Here is a 19414-nt window from a genome sequence, read left to right as displayed (position 1 = left end):
TCCTCTAAGAGACGGGGAGGGGGGCGAACAGGAGAGAAGTGATGCTGCTTGGCCCCCCACCAGGACAGGATGTGGAGCAGAAGCTGCATCAGATAATACCTCCTGCTGAGAGTGCAGGCAGCCATTGGTCCATCTGTTCTCCCCTCTGAATCACTGTTCCCCAAATAGAAAGCTGCTGTCTCGCCACTTTATATATCTCAATTCTCCTCCTCACTCCTTGTTAGAGGTGTTAAGTTTAATGATCAAGTTTTCAGTACATGAAATAAGTTCGTCTTCCTTTCAAGCTATCAGTGTAAGAAGTATGAGTCTATCTTTTAAAGTAAGCTGTTTACCAGAAGAATGTGAAATTGCTACGTGATCAGCATCAGCAGGATTTACCAAGAAACTGTGATTGTTTCTAGAGTAAAACAAAACTTGTCTCTCCTTGTTCTCTCCTCTTCCTATGACTCATTTTAGTATCTCTGTCCCCTTTGCTCCCTGTGTTCTTCCTCCTCTGCCAGGTTATCACCACAGCCTCCCATCATCACCGTACTCCACTGGTCCTGAGGGTCAGAGGTTACCTTCATCTGGCACGTTGTCGTCAGAGTTTCTCCACCAGGGTGTCCCTGTAAAGATTCTGCTATTGGTGTGCAATGCTGCAGGCGCAGGCCAACAGACTGTTAGGTAATTATATCAATTGACCCTTTGCGAGCCCCCACTCCTGAACAGTGATTGTTGATTCAAAGCTTAGCAACCGTGACCAGGCAAGGCCTCTAAAGCTTTGGGTTTCTCCACATGTTGAAGTGGTGTGCGTGGCCTCTAATAGGACTGATACTCAGTATTTCAAGACTTTGGAGGGTGGTGTCTTTTACCTTATCTTTTACAAAAACAAAGATTAAACTTTTTAAAAGTTATTTGCGCAAACGTAAACGTTGGCTAACCAGATTACTACCTACTGTAGTAGCCTAGCATTATTTCCAAAGCCAATAAGTGGCATGTCATTCACTAACTAGAGGTTATGTTAGAAAAATGCCGGTTCAGGACCAGAACATCCACCCTGTTGTAGCCACAGTGCTATTATATCAGAGTTTAAGATATCTCTGTGCTGCTCTTGATTCGGTTTTGCTAAGATGACACTCGTCGCCCTGTAATTTTATTTATCAGCTTTTTTCAACCAACTGACAGTTTTAGAGTAATCGTTACCTTACACTAGCTAGCTACATCTGGTAAAAGTCAATTCAGGTGACAAAATCAGTGCTAAATCAGCCACATTTATCCATGTACAGTGCACATGTGCCTTACAGGAACAGGCGTAGCAAGAGTAACTTGAGCAACTTGATTGTTGGCCATTAAAGTTTTTATTGGTTCCACTGTTAACAGCTCCTCAACAGATGTGAGCTCTACGTGCGGCAGCACAGTCCACATTATATCTAGCCTGGTGGAGCACGTCAAGGTCATGTTAGCTCCCCATTACAGAACAGACTCACACCTCACTGTGAGATGAGTTTCAAAATCAATCGACTGAGGAATCCGACATCTGGCACGATATAGATATCAGCCACTCATCTCCCTGACAGAGTCCAGAGAGATCAATATAGGTGAACTCGCCAACACGGCTGTGGGAAAGTCCAATCCCATCCATGTCTGAGTTTCTCCTTCAAACGCCTCACCATCGTTGATCAAACCACCCACCTATCTCGCTCTTATCAGAGAGACAGCTGGTGGACTTGTCTGTGCCAAATAAATGACATTGGAGTCACATACTTGTTTCTCACTCTGGTTGTCTTTAGGGTGCATCACAGGTGCATTGCTGAAAAACCAGCAAAGTGTGAAAACTCTGTTTCGTTTGTTTGCTAAAACTGTGAAACCAATGGATAGCAGTAGATAGGATTAAAGAAAGTTTAACATTTTATGTGTGAAAATATGTATAGCTTACTGCATACTCAAAAGTAGATAATAGGGTTCACTGCATGGAAAATAATTCAGACTAAATGTATTCACTGCGTTATCTATAAATGTTTATGCTGGGGGAATGAGGAGCTAGAGAGTTGTTGGTGTTAAAGCGCCTTTGAATTTAGCACACTAAGTCCATTTTTCACAAACCAAACCATACAGCAAAATAATGGAATTGTTTTTCCTCTAACTCCACTGCAGTTTCCAACGGAGTTAAGTCATTTTCCCTCTTATTTTGTTGTGTATGTTGTCTCTTCCCGTGTCGTGGTCACTGCAGCTCTTGCTCCTCAGCCACCACAGAATGTTAATGGTTCCCATCCTGAACAGTAATCCAACCTCATTTATTTTGAGCATCTCCATGGTATCTATGTATGATGTAATGGGAAGATAGTCTGACTGAGGATGTGTTTGTTTCAATGTTCTAAACAATCAGAAAAAAACAGATGCAACAAGTCTTATTCTTAATTTATTACCCCTCTATTCCTACTGTTTAATCTATAGTTCAATACCACCCCATCAGTCACCGTGTATGTGCCTGTGTGTGTTTGTTGCTAACATGGTCTCACACTAATAAACCTCAAACGTACAGTATAGGGCTGCCCTCAGTTAAATGTGTCTTATGATTAATGTGTCATGTGATCAATCCTTTCAGATGGATGGTTTTCCCTCTCCTCATCAGCTGTTTTCACTCCTTATTATCTCTCTGTGTCCTTCAATAGATGTGCTGTAATGAGAATCCATGCTGATAATGTAAATGATTATTTACATCACAATAGGATAAGGAGACATGAGAGCTGGTCAGGGCTAATGTGGGGTGGTTGAGTGGGGGAACTGTGAGCCGTCATCTTAAACCTTTTCTATTCCCATTCAAGGTTTGGACCTCCATTCCTTATGAGGGAGGACCGGTCTATTTCCTGGGACCAGCTGCAGCAGAGCATCCTCAGCAAGCTTTATTACCTGATGATCAATGGAGCTCAGGCACAGGTAATGGACGGCTACTATTGATAATGTCATAATTTGTACACGTAAGGAAACTCTATATGTATGTATGACAGTTTTCATTCCAACCTGGACATCTACTGTAAACTCTGCAACTTTCACAACATCATCAGAGTGGAGGGATTTATTATTACTATTATTTATTCTATTTTTTATTAACCACAACCAGAAACCTCTTGGACTGAAGTTGCAGTACAGCCCTGTGCAGTAAGTCAATAGAGATTGCTCCATGCTTGTAAAAGGTATATTTAATAGCCCTGTCGTGTGGGCTGACATGTTTTGAGCACCGGCTGGAAGCAGAAAAGGGACATGGCTCCCTCCTGCTGTGCCGGCCAGCGCACCTGTTCCGAGACAGGTTTATTGGCCCGGGACAAAGTAAAGCATGCCCACACAATGACACTGTGCAGTAAAGGTGGGGCAGCTTAAAGCACCAGCTGGAGGCAGAGAGGAACTCATTTCCTCTCACATGCCCCCACTGGCGCACCGGACCAGAGTTTGAGACACTCACTCACTGGTACACACAAGAGCACTTGCAGAGTACAGAGAGACTGAGAGACAGAGACACATGTGGCTGTTCTAGTCATCCAGGCCATTTGTTTCCTGTTTTGTGTATAGATTTTGGACAAAGCTCCTTCTGGACAGGTTTGTTTAAAACCACTTCAGTGACTCTGTAGCACCGTCATGTTTGTTTTGCCAGTACAGTAGTATTATTGGTCTGTTGCTGTGCCAGTCTCTGGCTGCAATCGCCCTCTGCCCTCTTTAGTGTATTAAGTATTAAGAGTAAATATTGGGCTTTGTCAGGCAGATAAAGCTTTTTTCATTAAAGGCTCTTTAACAGACTTCAGTCTTAAGATGTTAATAAAGAGTTCTTTCCTTAACATGGGATGGTAATAGTAATGAAAAAGAACATTAAAACAAATGAATAAGTCTACAGAACACAACTACAATAAAACTATTCACATTTAGTTGAATGCTAATTACCAGTGATAAACACACAATGCTGCATCCTAAGGTATGTTAATAGACCTTTAATTTATAGGGTCAAACAATTACAGATTGGACCTTTTATTATTGTTATATGTTTAGGTACCATCCTGATTCACAATGTACATTATAATATATTTGCATATATATTGCTGTGACAAGCTGTAGGGCAGGCAATGTGACTTGTTTGGGTCAGAAAGTGAGTTGTCAGCCTGTCAATCTTTCATGCACGGCTAAAAAGATGCATGGTTGGCTTGTTTATCTTGCCGCTGCTGGTTTGACTACTGTAAAACATGGGACATAATGATAGAAATACAAACAGAATAGCTGGCTTAGATGTACCCCTGCTGTATGTCACTTTCAAATCAATCATTTACCCAAGCAAAAGGGTAAATTTTCTTGCTTGTTCCTGCTTGCTTACTTGCTTGTACTGTACATTGGCCTGTGTTTCAGCGTGTAGTGTCTAGTAGCATGCTGTTAATCATGTAGTCAAACAGATTTCCAATTAGTGTCTCTCTCTTTGTGAAGGCAGCTGACATACAGCTGCAATAAAGCGCCATATAGAGCGTTGGTTGCACAAGAAAACTGTTGACCAGCTGGCTGCGTATTACCCAGTGTTCTTTGAGAAGTGTCAGGAGGGAGAAGAAGAGAAGAGTCAGGTGCAATGTTTTCAGTAACTCTGTTGGAGCTCTGTAGTCTTCTTTGCGCCCCATGCTGTCAGCCATTTAATTAAAACCAGGCTTGTACAGTATAATCAGTTTGTTGGAGCCTACCTCTGCCAAGAAAGGAGCAATGCTCAGAGCAGATGTTTGCTCTAAATCTTTCATCTCCACAAAATCTGAAGTTTACTTGCATCAATGAATTACACTCACAAGTGGATCTTTCCGCCTCTGTCTAATTTTAGCTTCAGTAAAGATGCAATTGAAAAACTAAAAGCACGGCCTCTCTGACAGCCATTTTTCCTGTTACTGACATCGCTTGACATCTTTATTCAAGCAGTGGCTGGCTTGATGCTCACTAAAGCACACCTTGCGATATAATGCGCTGCAGTACGCTGATGGCTGCACATTCGTCTACAGTACTTATATTAAACGTCAAACATTCTCACACATTTACACCTTCTCCAGCTAGACTCCTGGTGCAAACCAGGTTCGTAGGACTACATTTTTGTTGAGACTGAACTGTTTGGATTTGATATGCGATGTAGTTGGACATGAAGCAGTTTAGTACAAGAATCGAGAGTAAATGTAAACCCCTCTATACACGCACACAGTGCTCAAACTCACAACATAATGAAACACTGTTCATGGCATGGGTTGTAATTGGAGATCTTTTGCCTCGTCAGACACAAACAATGCCACAAACATTCCTCACCTCACACGACCCTCACTGAACACAAAAAGTGATTAACCTTGGTTGAAAGCAAGACCAAGGATTTTCTCATGGGGAAACATTACAAACGTTCGCGTTTACGGTGTCCATAGTGTCCTCACGCTCACGTGCTCCATCCTGAGATGACTTTTTTTCTCCTCCTCTTCTCATCAGTCACGCTGATATGGGTGACATTGCTCAGAGCCTGAGCACATATCAGATGCTTGTTTGTTCATTTTTCTTCTCACTTATTACTCATTGTTACTCTCACATATTCCTCTTCATCTGCCTCTACTGCGTGGAAAATAAACATGTACACACAAATGTATACGTACACACAGAACAATATTTTACTGTACAAAGGTTTTTTTGTCTGAACCTGAACAATTGATTATTTATTAAGTCCCAATCCCATAAATGATTGTTGCTTAGTGTGTCAAGCTTTCTGTTCTTGCTCAGCAGCATGCAGTTTACAGTGCTGACGGTTGTTAACAAACAGTGGCAGATTGTTCTTGATTTCATATGTAGACAAAACCAGCCTCTTATTTCTAGCTGGCAAACTGTTGTTAGCTGATTTCATCAGCTGCATTTAGCTAGCTAGTTAATCTGGCACTAGCTTCATGAAAAAACTACATTTCCCAGGTCATAAGTCAGCAGCACCCTTATCAGTTGATGATGGAAAAATGTAAGACAGTTCCTATTCTTATATAACTGTTTAGTTGCGTAACTTACATACTTGTAAAACAAGACAGAGGTTTAATTTACACTGAGTTTTAGAATGAGAACTAAAAGAATGTAAAGGGCTTTGTTTGGCTTGTTGTTTTCCGGGGTATAAACTTACCAAAATCTAATAAAAGGCAGGACAGCGCTGCTAATGTTAGCCTATATAGGGTTCCACACTGTGGGGAAATACTGCACAGTAGATGTGCTAGTTGTGAATGGGGTTCTTTTAATTAACCCATAACTTAACAAACTAATGTCGTATTAAATACCCCTGGTAGAAACAGTGCTCACTTAACACTGTAGGTAGTAAGCTAGTTAGCCAGACATGCTAATGTTTGCAGCTTTTGTTAGCAGTTTTAAAGTTTGGTGGTGGGGGTTGGCACATGGTCAGTTCAATCTGAAATATCTGTGCGTATACCTGGTGGATGCTTTTGTCGAAGCAGTCAGTGGGGAAATGTATCATATTTTAAAGGAATTTTTCTGTGGTTTTTGAAACAATAAGGAAAAAAACCCTATTCCTGAGAAATTGGAATTGGTAGGACTCTTTGGGTGGTCTTCACATGCACACACAAGCCTTTCCCTGGAGCTCACAGTACTGTAAGCCCAAGCAAGTCTGTAATGAAAAGAAAACTTATTTTCAGTTTACACTTGTCTTCTAGAATTACATGTTTTTGCGCAGCAGGTTGAAAACACACAGAAAAGTAGATGAGTTCTTTGGAAAAGCACCACAGGAGAGTTTGGTGCCTGCAGTCTCCATAAACACATGATGCTGAAACACGAAAAGAGAAGATAATATAGTGTTAGTTACACGGCTCTGCGTGTGTACACAGAGTATTGCATGAGAGCAAAATGTTACTGGGACCAGTCAGCTACTGCAGTATTTCAACAGCTGATGCAGCTGTTACTTTACATAGTACTATAAATTGCATTTGTGAGGCAGTAATCAGAAGTATTTTGTAACTTTCCCTAAGCGTTATGAATTCCAGTGGGTTCATGTGTTCAGCATATCAATATTAATGTCTGCTTTAGTGTGCTCCTCGCCATCAGAAAGATCCTGCTGGATCGAGCTTTCCTCACAGGACTCAGAGTGGGTGTTTGTGTTTGAGCTCAGCCAGCAGCTACACACTAGATTTTACTGGAACAAAAGGAAATCAATTTCATTTTTGCAAAGCACTCCTTCATTCCTAAAGCACCACCAATCTAAGTAGATCTCAGAGTAATATAAGCTCGCTTCAAAAGAGGAGAGAAAGCTATACCTGTTCTTTCTTTTTTCTTCTCAACTCGGGCTTTCCAGTTGAGAATGACATGAGAGTAATCTGATTATCTATGGTTTTATTAATATTATTCTCCTCTGTAAAATAATACTTTGAATGCAAACAGAACTTGGGTTGCTACATGTTGATTCAAGCTGAACTGCTGTGAGCTCAAAATGTCAGGTGCAGGTCTTGGCCTACATTTCATGATGGCCCACTTTGTTCTTCTCTGTCTTCTTGTTGCTTTAGCCTGTTCACATAGCAGAATAGTTAAATATAACCCTGAGAGTGTAAAAATATGCCAGTGTTTGTATGAACTCACTCCCAATTCAGCATTTTTAAATAGTTTTAAACAGCTGTCCAAGAGCAGATTGAGTGGACAAACAAGACTCCAATCAGCATGTGCCAACAACAAATGACTGTCACTAAAAAGAGCAAGAGTTGGCTGTAAAAACTGATTTTTATCATTAATTGTTCGTGACGGTTCATTTGCCAGCACAGAATTACACAGAAAACCTGAAGCGTTTTGCCATGTTGTGTGTGCTACAGAGACTCATGTAAAGAAAGACTGACCAAACCTGATCCTTGGTCTGTACCTTTGATCAGGGTGGGCAATGAATGTTAGAAAGAAATGGAGGTCGTTGTACCTTTTGAGATAGAGAATGAAGACATAGCTGAATCTAATCTGTCGGTACAGTACACCCTAATTTACTATCTAGAAAATTGCTCTGCTTTGATCCCAAATGACACATCAGTACTTACACAAACCATATGAAAATGTCAGTTGTCTTCTGCACACGCATATTGGATTCATAAAACCATTTCAGCCTACATTTTTATGGTCAGAAATGTCTAAACTGAGCACTAATTTTGACTGATCGCAGCAAAAGTCATGAGAAATGTTGCTGCTGCTACTGCTTCTTCAAAATCATGAGCTATGTGTTCTCATTTCCCGTAATGAAACCATCTCATCATAGTTATGCAAGGCCATGATGGGTGAATAACACCACAAAAATGCAAGCATCAACATTTCTCATAACAGTGGTGAATCAGTGTGTGGTGGCAGTGCTCATTTTAGACCTTAACAAGACTGAAGAGTCTACAGCCACGCTAGCTGCTCTGTGAGGCTGTACTTCAGCACAGGGGTGCTTTGAGCTAAAGGCTAGCGTCAGCATACTAACATGCTCACAATAGCTGCGGTTACATGCACACTTTTTTCCTTCCGAATAAAGACGTTAGGTCAACTGTTTACATGGGATGTGATCTAATATGTTCTGATGTTTACATGCGCCGAAGAATTTAATCATAACAATGTACAATTTTTCTTTTGATTGGTTTATGAAAAGGTTAAGTAAAGCAGGTATAACATTTGCTAACTGGCAAAAAACAAAAATTACAACTGAGGCTAATGGGAATGTCATAAAGTTCATGAATGTTCATGACAATGTTGAGACATTTGACCAAAAACCACTAATGGCAAACTAATGGTGGCGCTAGAGAAAAAAGGCTGGTGGATAACAAAAGTCAGTAGGCTTCATCCTCTAGGGACTGTGAATGTCTGTACCAAATTCTATTGCAATATGTTCAATAGTTGTTGAGATAATTCTGTCTGGAAGTGGTTGTCCAACCAACCAGCCAAGATTGCCATTTGTAGAGCCAATGCCGCTAGCATTGCTAAAAATGTCCTATAAAAATATTTTAGTAAACTTGCCACCACATGGAAAAGGACAATATGAATATAAGACAATACTTGTCAGCCCAGTTAAGTTGCAGATCTACCAGCATCTTTACAGATTCAACCAAACCAATGATGAGTACAACATGTCAGACCGGCATTATTTATGTTTGCTGTGCAACTATGAGCAGTGACATCTAAAGGGTCTGCTATGTTTAAAACTTTCAGGGGTTTCATGTAGGAGACGTAAAGTCCTGAAAGTTTAATGTTGTTTATAGTCTTGAAAAGCAGCAATATCCTGATGCCATGTCCGTGTTGTGCCCCTCTTTCAGAATACCAGAGTGCTGTTTAACATTCGTGTGGTGGGAGGATCAGCATTTTACAGCTACCTGTCACCTCAGGACGGACGGCCACTCTACCACCCTGCTGTCGACAGGTGAGTATGGCGAAAGAACATTAAACATCAAGTTAATTATGATGTCACACACACACAGAGGTGTTTTTTATGTTCACTAAACACATTCAAACAGGTCCTGCGGTCACCATACATATAATTGACATTTGCCTTTTGTCCTGTTGGAGGGGTGGCGATTGCACTCCCTGCTGAATCCTGAATCCTGAAAGGCTGTTAGACCAAATAGAATAGTACAAATAGTGTCTAACCATTCATTCAATACAAGGTCCTGATGCAAGTCAGTCTGATGATTTTTGGACAGAGTAGATACACATTGTCCTATATCCTCCACTTTACCTGGTAAAATATATTTCTGCAGGTGCAAACACTGTTAGCAGTCTAGAGTGATTGTTTGAGCTCACTGGCTGTCTGGACACTACATTCTTCTATTATTAGACTAGAGGATTATTAGATTATTCTAAATGTGTTCTTTTGTTGTAGAGTAACTTGTATTATGGTCCAAATTTTCAACACTGAGATGACCCAATGTTCTCACAGGCTCATTTAAATGTGATCTAATGCAATCAATTTTAATGCAATTTAAATCTGCACTAATCTAATAACATGTTTCTTGAGAAAGGCTACAACTACAGGCAGGCAGCCAGTTACTGAAGACATTTTGACATGAAAACACGTTACACACACACATTACTGACTGTTAAAGTCCATCCGTTTCTGATGATTGGCAATGTCTATACACATATTTTGAAGTTGATGTTTATTAATTTGATATTTTTTGATCTTCTTTTCATGTATCTCATACCCACTGTAAAGGCTAGACCTGATTTTAAAGCATTGACTGACATGTGCAGACATTTTATTCCCTTTTCACAAATGCATGTCTGATGGCTTTTACTTGCAGAGAGGAATTGCTGTTTCAAAGGGGCCTTTTGGCAAGGTCCTGAAAGGACTTCCATTTGTGTAGTTGCTAAGAACAGTTCATTCATTCAGTGAATGGTGCTGATGGGGGCAAATGCTTTCGAAATCTTTTGAAACGCAAATGTGCAGCACACTGTATCCTAGAAACTAATGTAATGATAGTGTTTGAACTCTAATGATTCCGAAATATGTTCTGTTCCCAAGTCAACCCACATCAAACAGTACAAGAATGTTGGTCTACTGTTCGCTCCCATCAGCCTCTGTAGACTGTCTGTGTCTACGAGTAGTGTCATATTCATCACCAGGTCTTTCTGTACTTACCATATGACTTGTAATAGTTTGCTCATTTTTAGATGGATGGCAATGTGTGTTGATTGGTCCACCACTCTGATCCATACTGAAATGTATCAGCGACTATAGGATGATGATATTTGGTACAGATATTCATATAATAATGACTTTGGTGATTCCCTGTTTTTTCCTCAAGCTCAACCAAGCAACTAAACATCAGCATGTTAACATTAGCAATATTTTTATTTTTCAAATATATATTGACCAACATCATACACACTTCACATAAAGGAAACAAGAACATTTATTTAGTCACAGTGAGCATGTTAGCATGCTGATATTAGCATTTTACTTAGAACACCGCTGTGCGTACACATTTTGCACATTTTCCACTATCATGGGTGTATCGTGAGATACCATTAAGGATCCTGGAAAAAGCTATTGAGTGGACCTTGAGTCAGCATTATTTTGTCAGCTTATTGTTGATGTGTTGAAGTTCAGCAGTGAACAGTGCAGTATACCTTTATATTGTAGTGTAGCTTATACATTTGTTTACCTGAAACATCCACAACTAAATCCCCAATACAATCCCACACAGTCACTCTCTCACACAAAATAAGCAACAAGCCACTATCATCCAATGTTGCAGTAGTGTAGTAATGCTGACACCTAGTGGTTAAAGGGAACTTTACAAGTGCGCTCAAATGATTCTCTTAGGGTTGTTTGCACTGTGCTTTCACTGTAAATGTCAAATCAAATCCAAGAAAGCATGGTATAAGTAAGACAGGTAATGTTAGACCAGTTAATGCATCTTCCTCTACACTGGATGACCTTTAACCTTTTATGTCTTTTAGAGCTCTGAAGCTCTGTGGCTCAGGAGGACCTCCACATGTGAAGCTCATCATTGAGTGGGAGCACAGAATCAAAGACTGGTCAGTTTTTTGTTCTATTACAAAATACCACCTATTTACTTCAGTGTTTGCTGCTTTCTGTGTGTTTTATATAACCACTTCTTTGTGTCCTGGGCCTCAGCCTGTTTGGTAACATTCATGAGGAGGTGGTGAAGGATGCAGAGAGCGTGAGGAATCAGCAGCAGCAGCACGTCCAACAGTACAGCTGCACCTTGGATGAGTGCTTCCAGCTCTACACCAAAGAGGAACAGGTACTCAATCTATCATCATTGGGTGTCTGCAACAGCCAGTGGCTCCAATAAGAGCCATGTGTCCCGACACTGAGCCTCCTAAAGCCATATGCAATCGACCCTACCTGCTCCCATGTTAACACTGTTAATTATAGTGGCCGCAAAGCTCACAAAAAGCACAAAAAGCCCCATCTAGAGCCAGTGTTTGCCATGTTTATACAATAGCCCAGAACGGACAAACCAAACACTGGTCTAGATAGGGCCATTCACGCTTTTTCATGTGTTTCGCAGCCACCATTGTTTCTCCTTCACACTTAGAAGAGGAGGATGAAGTGAGGGAGTTGCAATCTGCAACTACAGACTCCACTAAATCCTACACACTGGACCTTTAAGACTTATGACTTATTTTTGTCTCTATGAAAGGTATCATGTGGAATTTCTGTATACTAGCACATATTGATGAAGACCACAGAGGGCAGTAATGCATATAGACAGTTGATGGCTGTGAAAGTAGCAATGTGACACTAAAAGATGAGACAAAGAAGAAAACATTTTTGAAAAGCTTTTTAGTAGATTCATGAGGTATGAAAGGTTTTTAGCATGTTCGTTCTAAAGAATGCACACAACGGGTTCAGTGAGAAATACTGAAGGAAACATGTTTGTGGAGTGGAGAAAATAAGTATTTGTGTGGGTAACAAATGTGTGGCACAGATGTGGCATGTGTGGACAATAGATAACAAGAGAGAGAAGAATCGACAGGGGGGAAATATTTTATTCTTACAGTGTATGCACAGTACACATTCTCCTCAGGCTGTGTAGTGGGCAGCAAAAGACAGAGGCAGATATGAGTTTTGAGTAGGCTTTTGCCATTGTGTGGAGTGTTACTGATTCAACACTAGCAGTAAAGGTCATGTAAAGGCATCCATTTGTTTGAATGCTGCTTCAGTACTTATTCTTTTTTAACAACAGCCTTTCTGTTTAGTTTTATCAGTTTCAGTTTAAAATATGTTAAGCGAATAATGTGAGCTGGTTTCAAATTTATAATTTCCAGCCTGGTTGTAAATAGTTAATAGCCTTGTCTAAAAATCATTATACACAACTTATTATTTATCAGCCCAGCCTGAGCTAAACCAACATATATTTATAATAGTAAATGAGTATGGGGCTGCAGAACATTATGACCAACAGGGTGCCCAGCTGGTCATAATGTTATGGCTGATCAGTGTAATATAGAAAGCAATGTTAACAATGAAAATGCAGCTCAACTTAGCAGTTAATCTTACATGCAACCAAAACAATCACATTATAGCTTTAACTCTTGGATGAGAGCATTTCTGTCCCAACAAGAAATCTTTGTCACTCACAACGCTTACAAAAAAACCACTAACAAGCCGTAGCATTACAATAAGTAGCTTTTATTTTTTTATTTAAGCCACATGTTTGCATCCACAACACAGCGTATGCTGTCCTAATGCCCTGTCTTGCCCCCTTTCCTCACCTAGTACAAGTGTTTCATGGTGGTCAGTCAGAAATTAAATGTTGTCAGTGTTGTATGGCCCAATAATGAGTGGTTTATGTGTTTCTGTTTTCTTTCTTTAATTCTCCAGTTCTGGTGGTGGTGGAGTTTGAGAGTGAGAAGAAAATAAAATTCAACAAATGTGGTCATTAAAGGCATTTTGTGTCAAAGCAATCAAATATTCTCCACAGTTTAGTCCACATTGACTGTTGTTGTGTGTGTGACTGGCTGTGATGTAGCTGCTGTTACTTTGTGTCACCACCCAGTGGAGCTGCAGGCACATGGATGACACTGCTGTCCCTCTGCACTCACTCACAAGTGTCACTCTGAATTGGCCAACAAACTACAGCACATTTCAGTCTAAATGAGCAAACTTTAGTAGCTTTAGTTGCTCATATGTATGGGTGATAAACAGACACTTATTTTAGGAATTCAAGTCATAACAAGTGTCATTCTGTCTCTCTAAGCCATAAAAGATAAAGATATAATGTAACACTGTGAGTTATATCTCACTTGCGATTCATCTGTGACTGCCCCGACAGGAGAAAGAGGTTGTTGACCAAGAACAAGAGAAAGTCTTGTCCGCACTGTCATCACTAAATTTTAAATGAATGATCTTGTTGAATACAGTGAATCATAGCTGCCCAGAATTCAAGATGGTAATCACACGAAGGCGGGAAAAGTGAACAAAAGTACGAGTAGCCATGGCAACGGCTTCAAAATGTACTTCCTGTTCCAAGTGACGCTGATAAGGGCTGTCATACCTCTATTTCAAGAATAAGAATAAGTGGATTAAGAAACAGAAAATCAAAGGAAGTTCAGATTTGATTGATTTGATTTGAGTGGAGTGAAATGAGTGCTTTTTGAGGTTCTGTGAGGTTGATGGGCAGGCATAGTTGATCGATTCACTGCATTTTCTTATCTATTTTGTCCTTCCTCCTTGCCTCACTCTCCCCCATCAGCTTGCCCCAGATGATGCCTGGAAGTGCCCCCACTGCAAGCAGCTGCAGCAGGGCATGGTGAAGATGAGCCTGTGGACACTCCCGGACATCCTCATCCTCCACTTGAAGCGCTTCAGGCAGGTGGGAGAGCGGAGGAACAAGCTCACCACGTTTGTGCATTTCCCCCTGGCGGGCCTGGACATGGCTCCTCATATGGTGAACCGCAACCATGGCACCCATCCGCCTCCTCTCCAGCCTGGCTGGAAGCAGTCCCGACGACCTGACCTGGCTCCTCCCGACTTCCTGTACGATCTGTATGCTGTGTGCAACCACCATGGAGGAATGCACGGCGGACATTACACAGGTCTCAACAACTTTCTTCCTTCTGAGGAAATACTTGTACAATTAATTTATGTAGCACTTTTCATGTCATGTCATTTACTCCAGTCACACATGTGGGTTATCTCTTTCCATTGTTGTTTCAGCCTTCTGTAGGAACTCAGTAGATGGCCAGTGGTACAGTTATGATGACAGCAGTGCTGAGCCGGTTCCAGAGGCGGAGGTGTGCACACGTGGAGCCTACATCCTCTTCTATCAGAGGAGAAACACCATCCCCCCTTGGTCTGCCAGTTCCTCAGTCACCGGTTAGTCCTTTTAAATTCTCTGTAGCAGCTTGTTATACTGAGAACAGTCAAATGTAATTCGCTTTACATCATTGTGACAAAACATAGAAATAATGGAGGGAATGGGGGCGTATCATTACACCTCACGCCATCATTATTTACAGCGTGGCCTTCAATAATTTTTTTCTCATTCTGTAATTTCAGTCTGCCAGAATTGTTTGATGCACTGCAACAACATCAGTGTGCATTTTCTGTGCACTTTTGTGAGAACAGTAGATATACATGTCTGTGACAGCCCTGGCTTTAAATTGACGTGCAAAAAACAAACTCCTTTCTCTTTACAAGGTTCCACCAGCTCATCCACCTCTGACCACTGGCTGGTCCGGCTGGCAGGGGGCAGTAAGAGGGGCAGTGTGGTGTCAGGAGGGCCCATCACTGGTCCTCCGGGTCCCATACAGGCCCCAGAATCTCCTGAGCTGCCAGTGTTTGGAGACGAACCCCCAAAAACAGTAGAAACAAGTAGGTATCTGGAGTAGCATGTGTAGTATGTTTTGTCATATAGAATACACCTAAAATAGTTTGACTGCTTTATAATTAAAGAAACCCTGTTTTTCACCATTTGAAACCATGCGTCTAAAAACAGAATGTAAATATAATGAATGGCTTTTACTGAAAAAAAACTAAAATAACTGTAAATATAATCAAAAACAGATTTGGATTTCATGAACATCTTATGGATTATAACTTTTAAATTTTAATTTCCCTTAAATAAACAGTAAGACACATCTTTTGATGTTTTTGCACCCAAGTGAATTAAAATGCTCTTAAGTTGTGAAATATTTCATCCTGAACAAATTTTCATACTTGTGTATTTTATATACTTCTGCATACAATTATATCAATATTTCACTAGCTGTCAATGAAAAATCAATGTTAAAACAAATTGGTATATACAGTAGTAAGTATACCTTGATAGGTATAGTGGGATACAGGCTAGGCTTAATTAAGTAAGTAGTAGGTAGGTAGTAGTAACGTGTTGTATGCCGTATGTAACATATAGTATGTCTTTTCCTCCAGATGGGTTTGAAGCCAAGCCGTTTGTGCGTGGGACCCAAGGCAGGAGTGTGAGTATGAGATCACCAACTAAGCCCAAGGAGACTCTGAGCAAAGTTCTGCCACTACGGTGGTCTTTTGGCTCCAAGGACCGCATTAAACACCCAGTCCAGACCCAGCCAGGAGAGTTGGTGGAGTACCTGGAGTCTGGGCGCCGGCCACGATGTACCAAAGACCCTATCATAACACTGGTGGCCACCCCACCACAAAGGAATGCACAGGGAAGAGCCTTTGAAGTAGGACATGACTGCAGCTCACCTAGCGGTAGCAGTCTTAGTTATACCGACAGACCCGGCTCCGACACTTGTTACTCTCCAAAAATACCAGCGGGGCAGAGTAGACCTTGTGTGGAGAGAAGCATCAGCCATGGAGCCTGTAACAGCAGCAACGGCAAAGCCAGGGATTATGGTTCTCTGAGGCAGAGGTCATCTAAGAGAGCAAGGCAGGACCAGGGCAGGACCCTGGACCTCCAGCTTCAGCAGAGAGGGGGCATTCTAGTGGATCATATCAGCCACAGTGCACCTCCAAGCAGAGATTCCACATTGAGAAGGGCCAAGGTCCAGACAGGGGTGACCTTCAGGGCACAAAAAGACTTGTTACAGATGGTCATTCAACCTGAGGACGGGAGGGGGCAGAGGGGACAGGAGGGTCGCAGTCATGACAGCCTCTTATCTTTCTTCAAACCTGGTTTCATGAAGAAAGATATTCCTGGGTCACCAATCAGAGAGCATGACAGGCGTATGAATGGCAACGGACAACTGGCCAAGCTGGCGAGCAGTAACTTAGCCAAACTGTCGCTCTCCAATGGAACTCTGACAACAGCGGCCCTAGAAGAGAGGAAGGCCAGTGTCATCCCGAGATGTGACGCCCACAACTGCAAAGTAAAGCTAGTCAACGGAAAGGCTGGCAATCACGACCCTGTAGACATTAAGCGTGCTCACAGCTCCAGTAACATCCAGACCAAGCTGGATCTGACATTTCGCAGGTGTGCCTCCCTGCAGAGGAATGGCGATGTAGTGGCCCCTCCAGCCCACCGCATCCTGCTGTCAGACAAGCCCAGCTATGCCACTCTGCAGCGGACTCGATACAGTACCACCTCCCTGGGTAGGCACACACCTGTTCCTGAGTCTTGTTTTTGAGCCCACAGTGCAGGCTGAGCTAGGTTACTATGCTATATACAGAATAATACAGAATTATAAGAGCTGTTAAGATGTAGCTAAGTAGGAACAAATTAGAGCACAGACTTGGAGTTTTGCGGCTATACAGCTCATCACCTTTGTTTTAAAATCAGAAGCTTGAAACTCTGGTAAAAAAAGAAATAATGACTGAACGAATGTAAACAGGATTTGATTGGGTTGCTTGCCTGCTGCTGTCATAAGTAATGCAGCAATTGACAGCATGGCATGAGTTCAGTCTGAGAGCATAAGTGGAAGGCTTTACAGTATTACAGTAAATGCAGCATTCATTTTCAATTCTGTTTAATTATGATCATTAATGTTAATCCTGCTGATTATGGCTTTGTATTTATTTTTTTCCTTATAAGTGCCTCTGTGACAGCCCAGAATGACTGTTGAACACTAGGACCTCTCTACTGATTACTCCACACGGCCCCCAGAGAAGCTCCCAGCAGGACGCATCGCTGGAAAGAAAGTCTATCGTCTCGCTCCCCCTTCATAGTACTGTTCTAAGTTCTTACCTGTGTGTGTCTTAAACAAAATCTATGCAGAGCTGAATTTACTGAGGAGAAATACTGCTGTAATGTGTTTTTCCCCCATTGTTTTGTTTCACAAAGCAGTCTACTGTTAATACATGTTTTTTTTTTTTCGAGTTTGTGATCAATATTTGAACAGCGGCATTTTTAGCCTGTTCTACTTTCAGAAAGCAAACATCTGTTCAGAAGATAGGAAAATGTGGTTGGTTAAAGTGGTTTGTATTCAGCTTATACAACTTACACATAATGGGCTAAAACATGTAAAACTATTAAACACAGCAAAAAGTACTAACACTTGCACTGTAAATTGGCTGCTACAACAACATACATCACTTGCTTTGTCATTTGCTATCATCCATGTTGTATTACCAATGCCCTTTCTTTTTGAAAAAAACAGCAACCAACATATTTTGCTGTATGACCAGAGCTTACATGCATCGCTAATGTATGAACAGTTACACTGAACCAATCAGCAAAGTTTTATTTCTGTGTTTCAGCTATTGGTGTTGCAACTGGTAACCAACAGATTGCTGAACTGTGGGACAGCTTTGTGGATTTTGAAAGTTGAAAACAGGGAATTGTGAAAAACCCTTCCGCTCAAATTTCTTTCTTCTTTTTTGTTCAGGTTTGTTCTGTGCATGAATGATGAGAGTCACGGCTATATCAGAAAATGAGTGGAATTGTTCTGACTAAATAGAAATCCATCTATTAACCACCCATGAAGCATACAGAGCAGTGAAAGAGGGCTTTTGTACTTCTACCTCTGCGGAGAGGGGATGAGAATTTATCTCTTTCTCTTAAGCTGGGGTTGAATTTTTGCTGATAAAATGCAAAAGCAAAGCTCAGTTTGAGGAGGTTTTTCTCAACTGCGATTGAACAGAGAATTTACACACACACAATCATTCTTTCTCTGCAGCCACCGAGATACGCTGAGTCCAAATGGTAATTATGTTACAACAATGTCACATTCACAGAAACTGCAATGAAGTAGTCAGATGGTGAAGCAGTTTAAGTTCCTGCTGCCTATCTAATGTATATTTAATTCACAGTCTTCAGTCATAATTACCATTTCTGTATCTGCACAAGGCTCTTTTATTTACTTATGCATTGTAAATTCGTCACTGGGGATTATTGGGGAATGTAAAAGTGAGTGTGGATTGTTTGCCTACACTGTATTGTATCTGTGTTTCCTGTTGTGTCATTTAACATTACTGTTTAACAACACTCTTTACCAAAATGAAATGATAGTAAATGAAGGATGTTTCTGAGACCTTATTTGGGAAATATGGCTAGATTATATTTTATTATTAACTTTTTTAAAAGTCTACATTTTGTACCTAATGTGTAATTATGTAATTTAAGTACCAGATTAAAACTGTATGTTTCAGGTTGCTGTATAAACTCAGATTAATACATACTGTAAGCGGTTGAATGCTGTAAGGTTGAATTGGACACAACACACTAAAGTCCCTGTACTGGACTGTCTATAATGTCTGCTTAATGTACTGCAAGTTTGACGGATTGCAAATTAAACACAGCTTTTCTCACAAATGGATTCAGAGTAACAGCCTGTGCATCTCATCATCATTATCTCTGACTCAGCCATGGTGTTTTTAAGGATTCAAGACAGACATGCTTGTTCTGAGTCAATTGAGGGCTCTGCTTAAGTCCAGACAATTTATCAACTAGAATAGCAGCACTAGCTTGAATGAAATGAAAGCTTGTTCTCCTGACACACAATGAAGTGAGGTCAGAGTACAGAGATTTTGTGTCCCTTTTTAAAGTGCAGGTTCTGTTTGAGATGTAGC

General features: G+C 41.0%; 1 protein-coding gene across 2 annotated transcripts in view; it reads left to right on the top strand.

Annotated features, from left to right (window-relative positions):
* usp43b (ubiquitin specific peptidase 43b) overlaps nt 1-19153 on the top strand; it is a 58999-nt gene extending 39846 nt beyond the window's left edge. The window contains exons 7-16 of one of the 2 annotated variants that reach the window (XM_035655685.1): nt 501-663; nt 2805-2916; nt 9270-9373; nt 11416-11493; nt 11594-11723; nt 14181-14523; nt 14645-14803; nt 15128-15301; nt 15860-16999; nt 17439-19153. In XM_035655685.1, coding sequence (XP_035511578.1) covers nt 501-663; nt 2805-2916; nt 9270-9373; nt 11416-11493; nt 11594-11723; nt 14181-14523; nt 14645-14803; nt 15128-15301; nt 15860-16999; nt 17439-17449 — 2414 coding nt within the window. In that variant the 3' untranslated portion in view covers nt 17450-19153. Of the gene's footprint in view, nt 1-500; nt 664-2804; nt 2917-9269; nt 9374-11415; nt 11494-11593; nt 11724-14180; nt 14524-14644; nt 14804-15127; nt 15302-15859; nt 17399-17438 lie in introns of those variants that run through there. The other variant, XM_035655684.1, reaches the window with a different exon arrangement.
* Nucleotides 19154-19414: the final 261 nt, after the last annotated feature.

This window comes from Morone saxatilis, unplaced genomic scaffold (genome assembly GCF_004916995.1).
Source record: "Morone saxatilis isolate NCDOM2014 unplaced genomic scaffold, NCSU_SB_2.0 Contig14, whole genome shotgun sequence".
NCBI classification, from domain to species: Eukaryota; Metazoa; Chordata; class Actinopteri; family Moronidae; genus Morone; species Morone saxatilis.
Note: the sequence above shows the minus strand (reverse complement) of the source record. Positions and strands in the feature narration are given on the sequence as shown.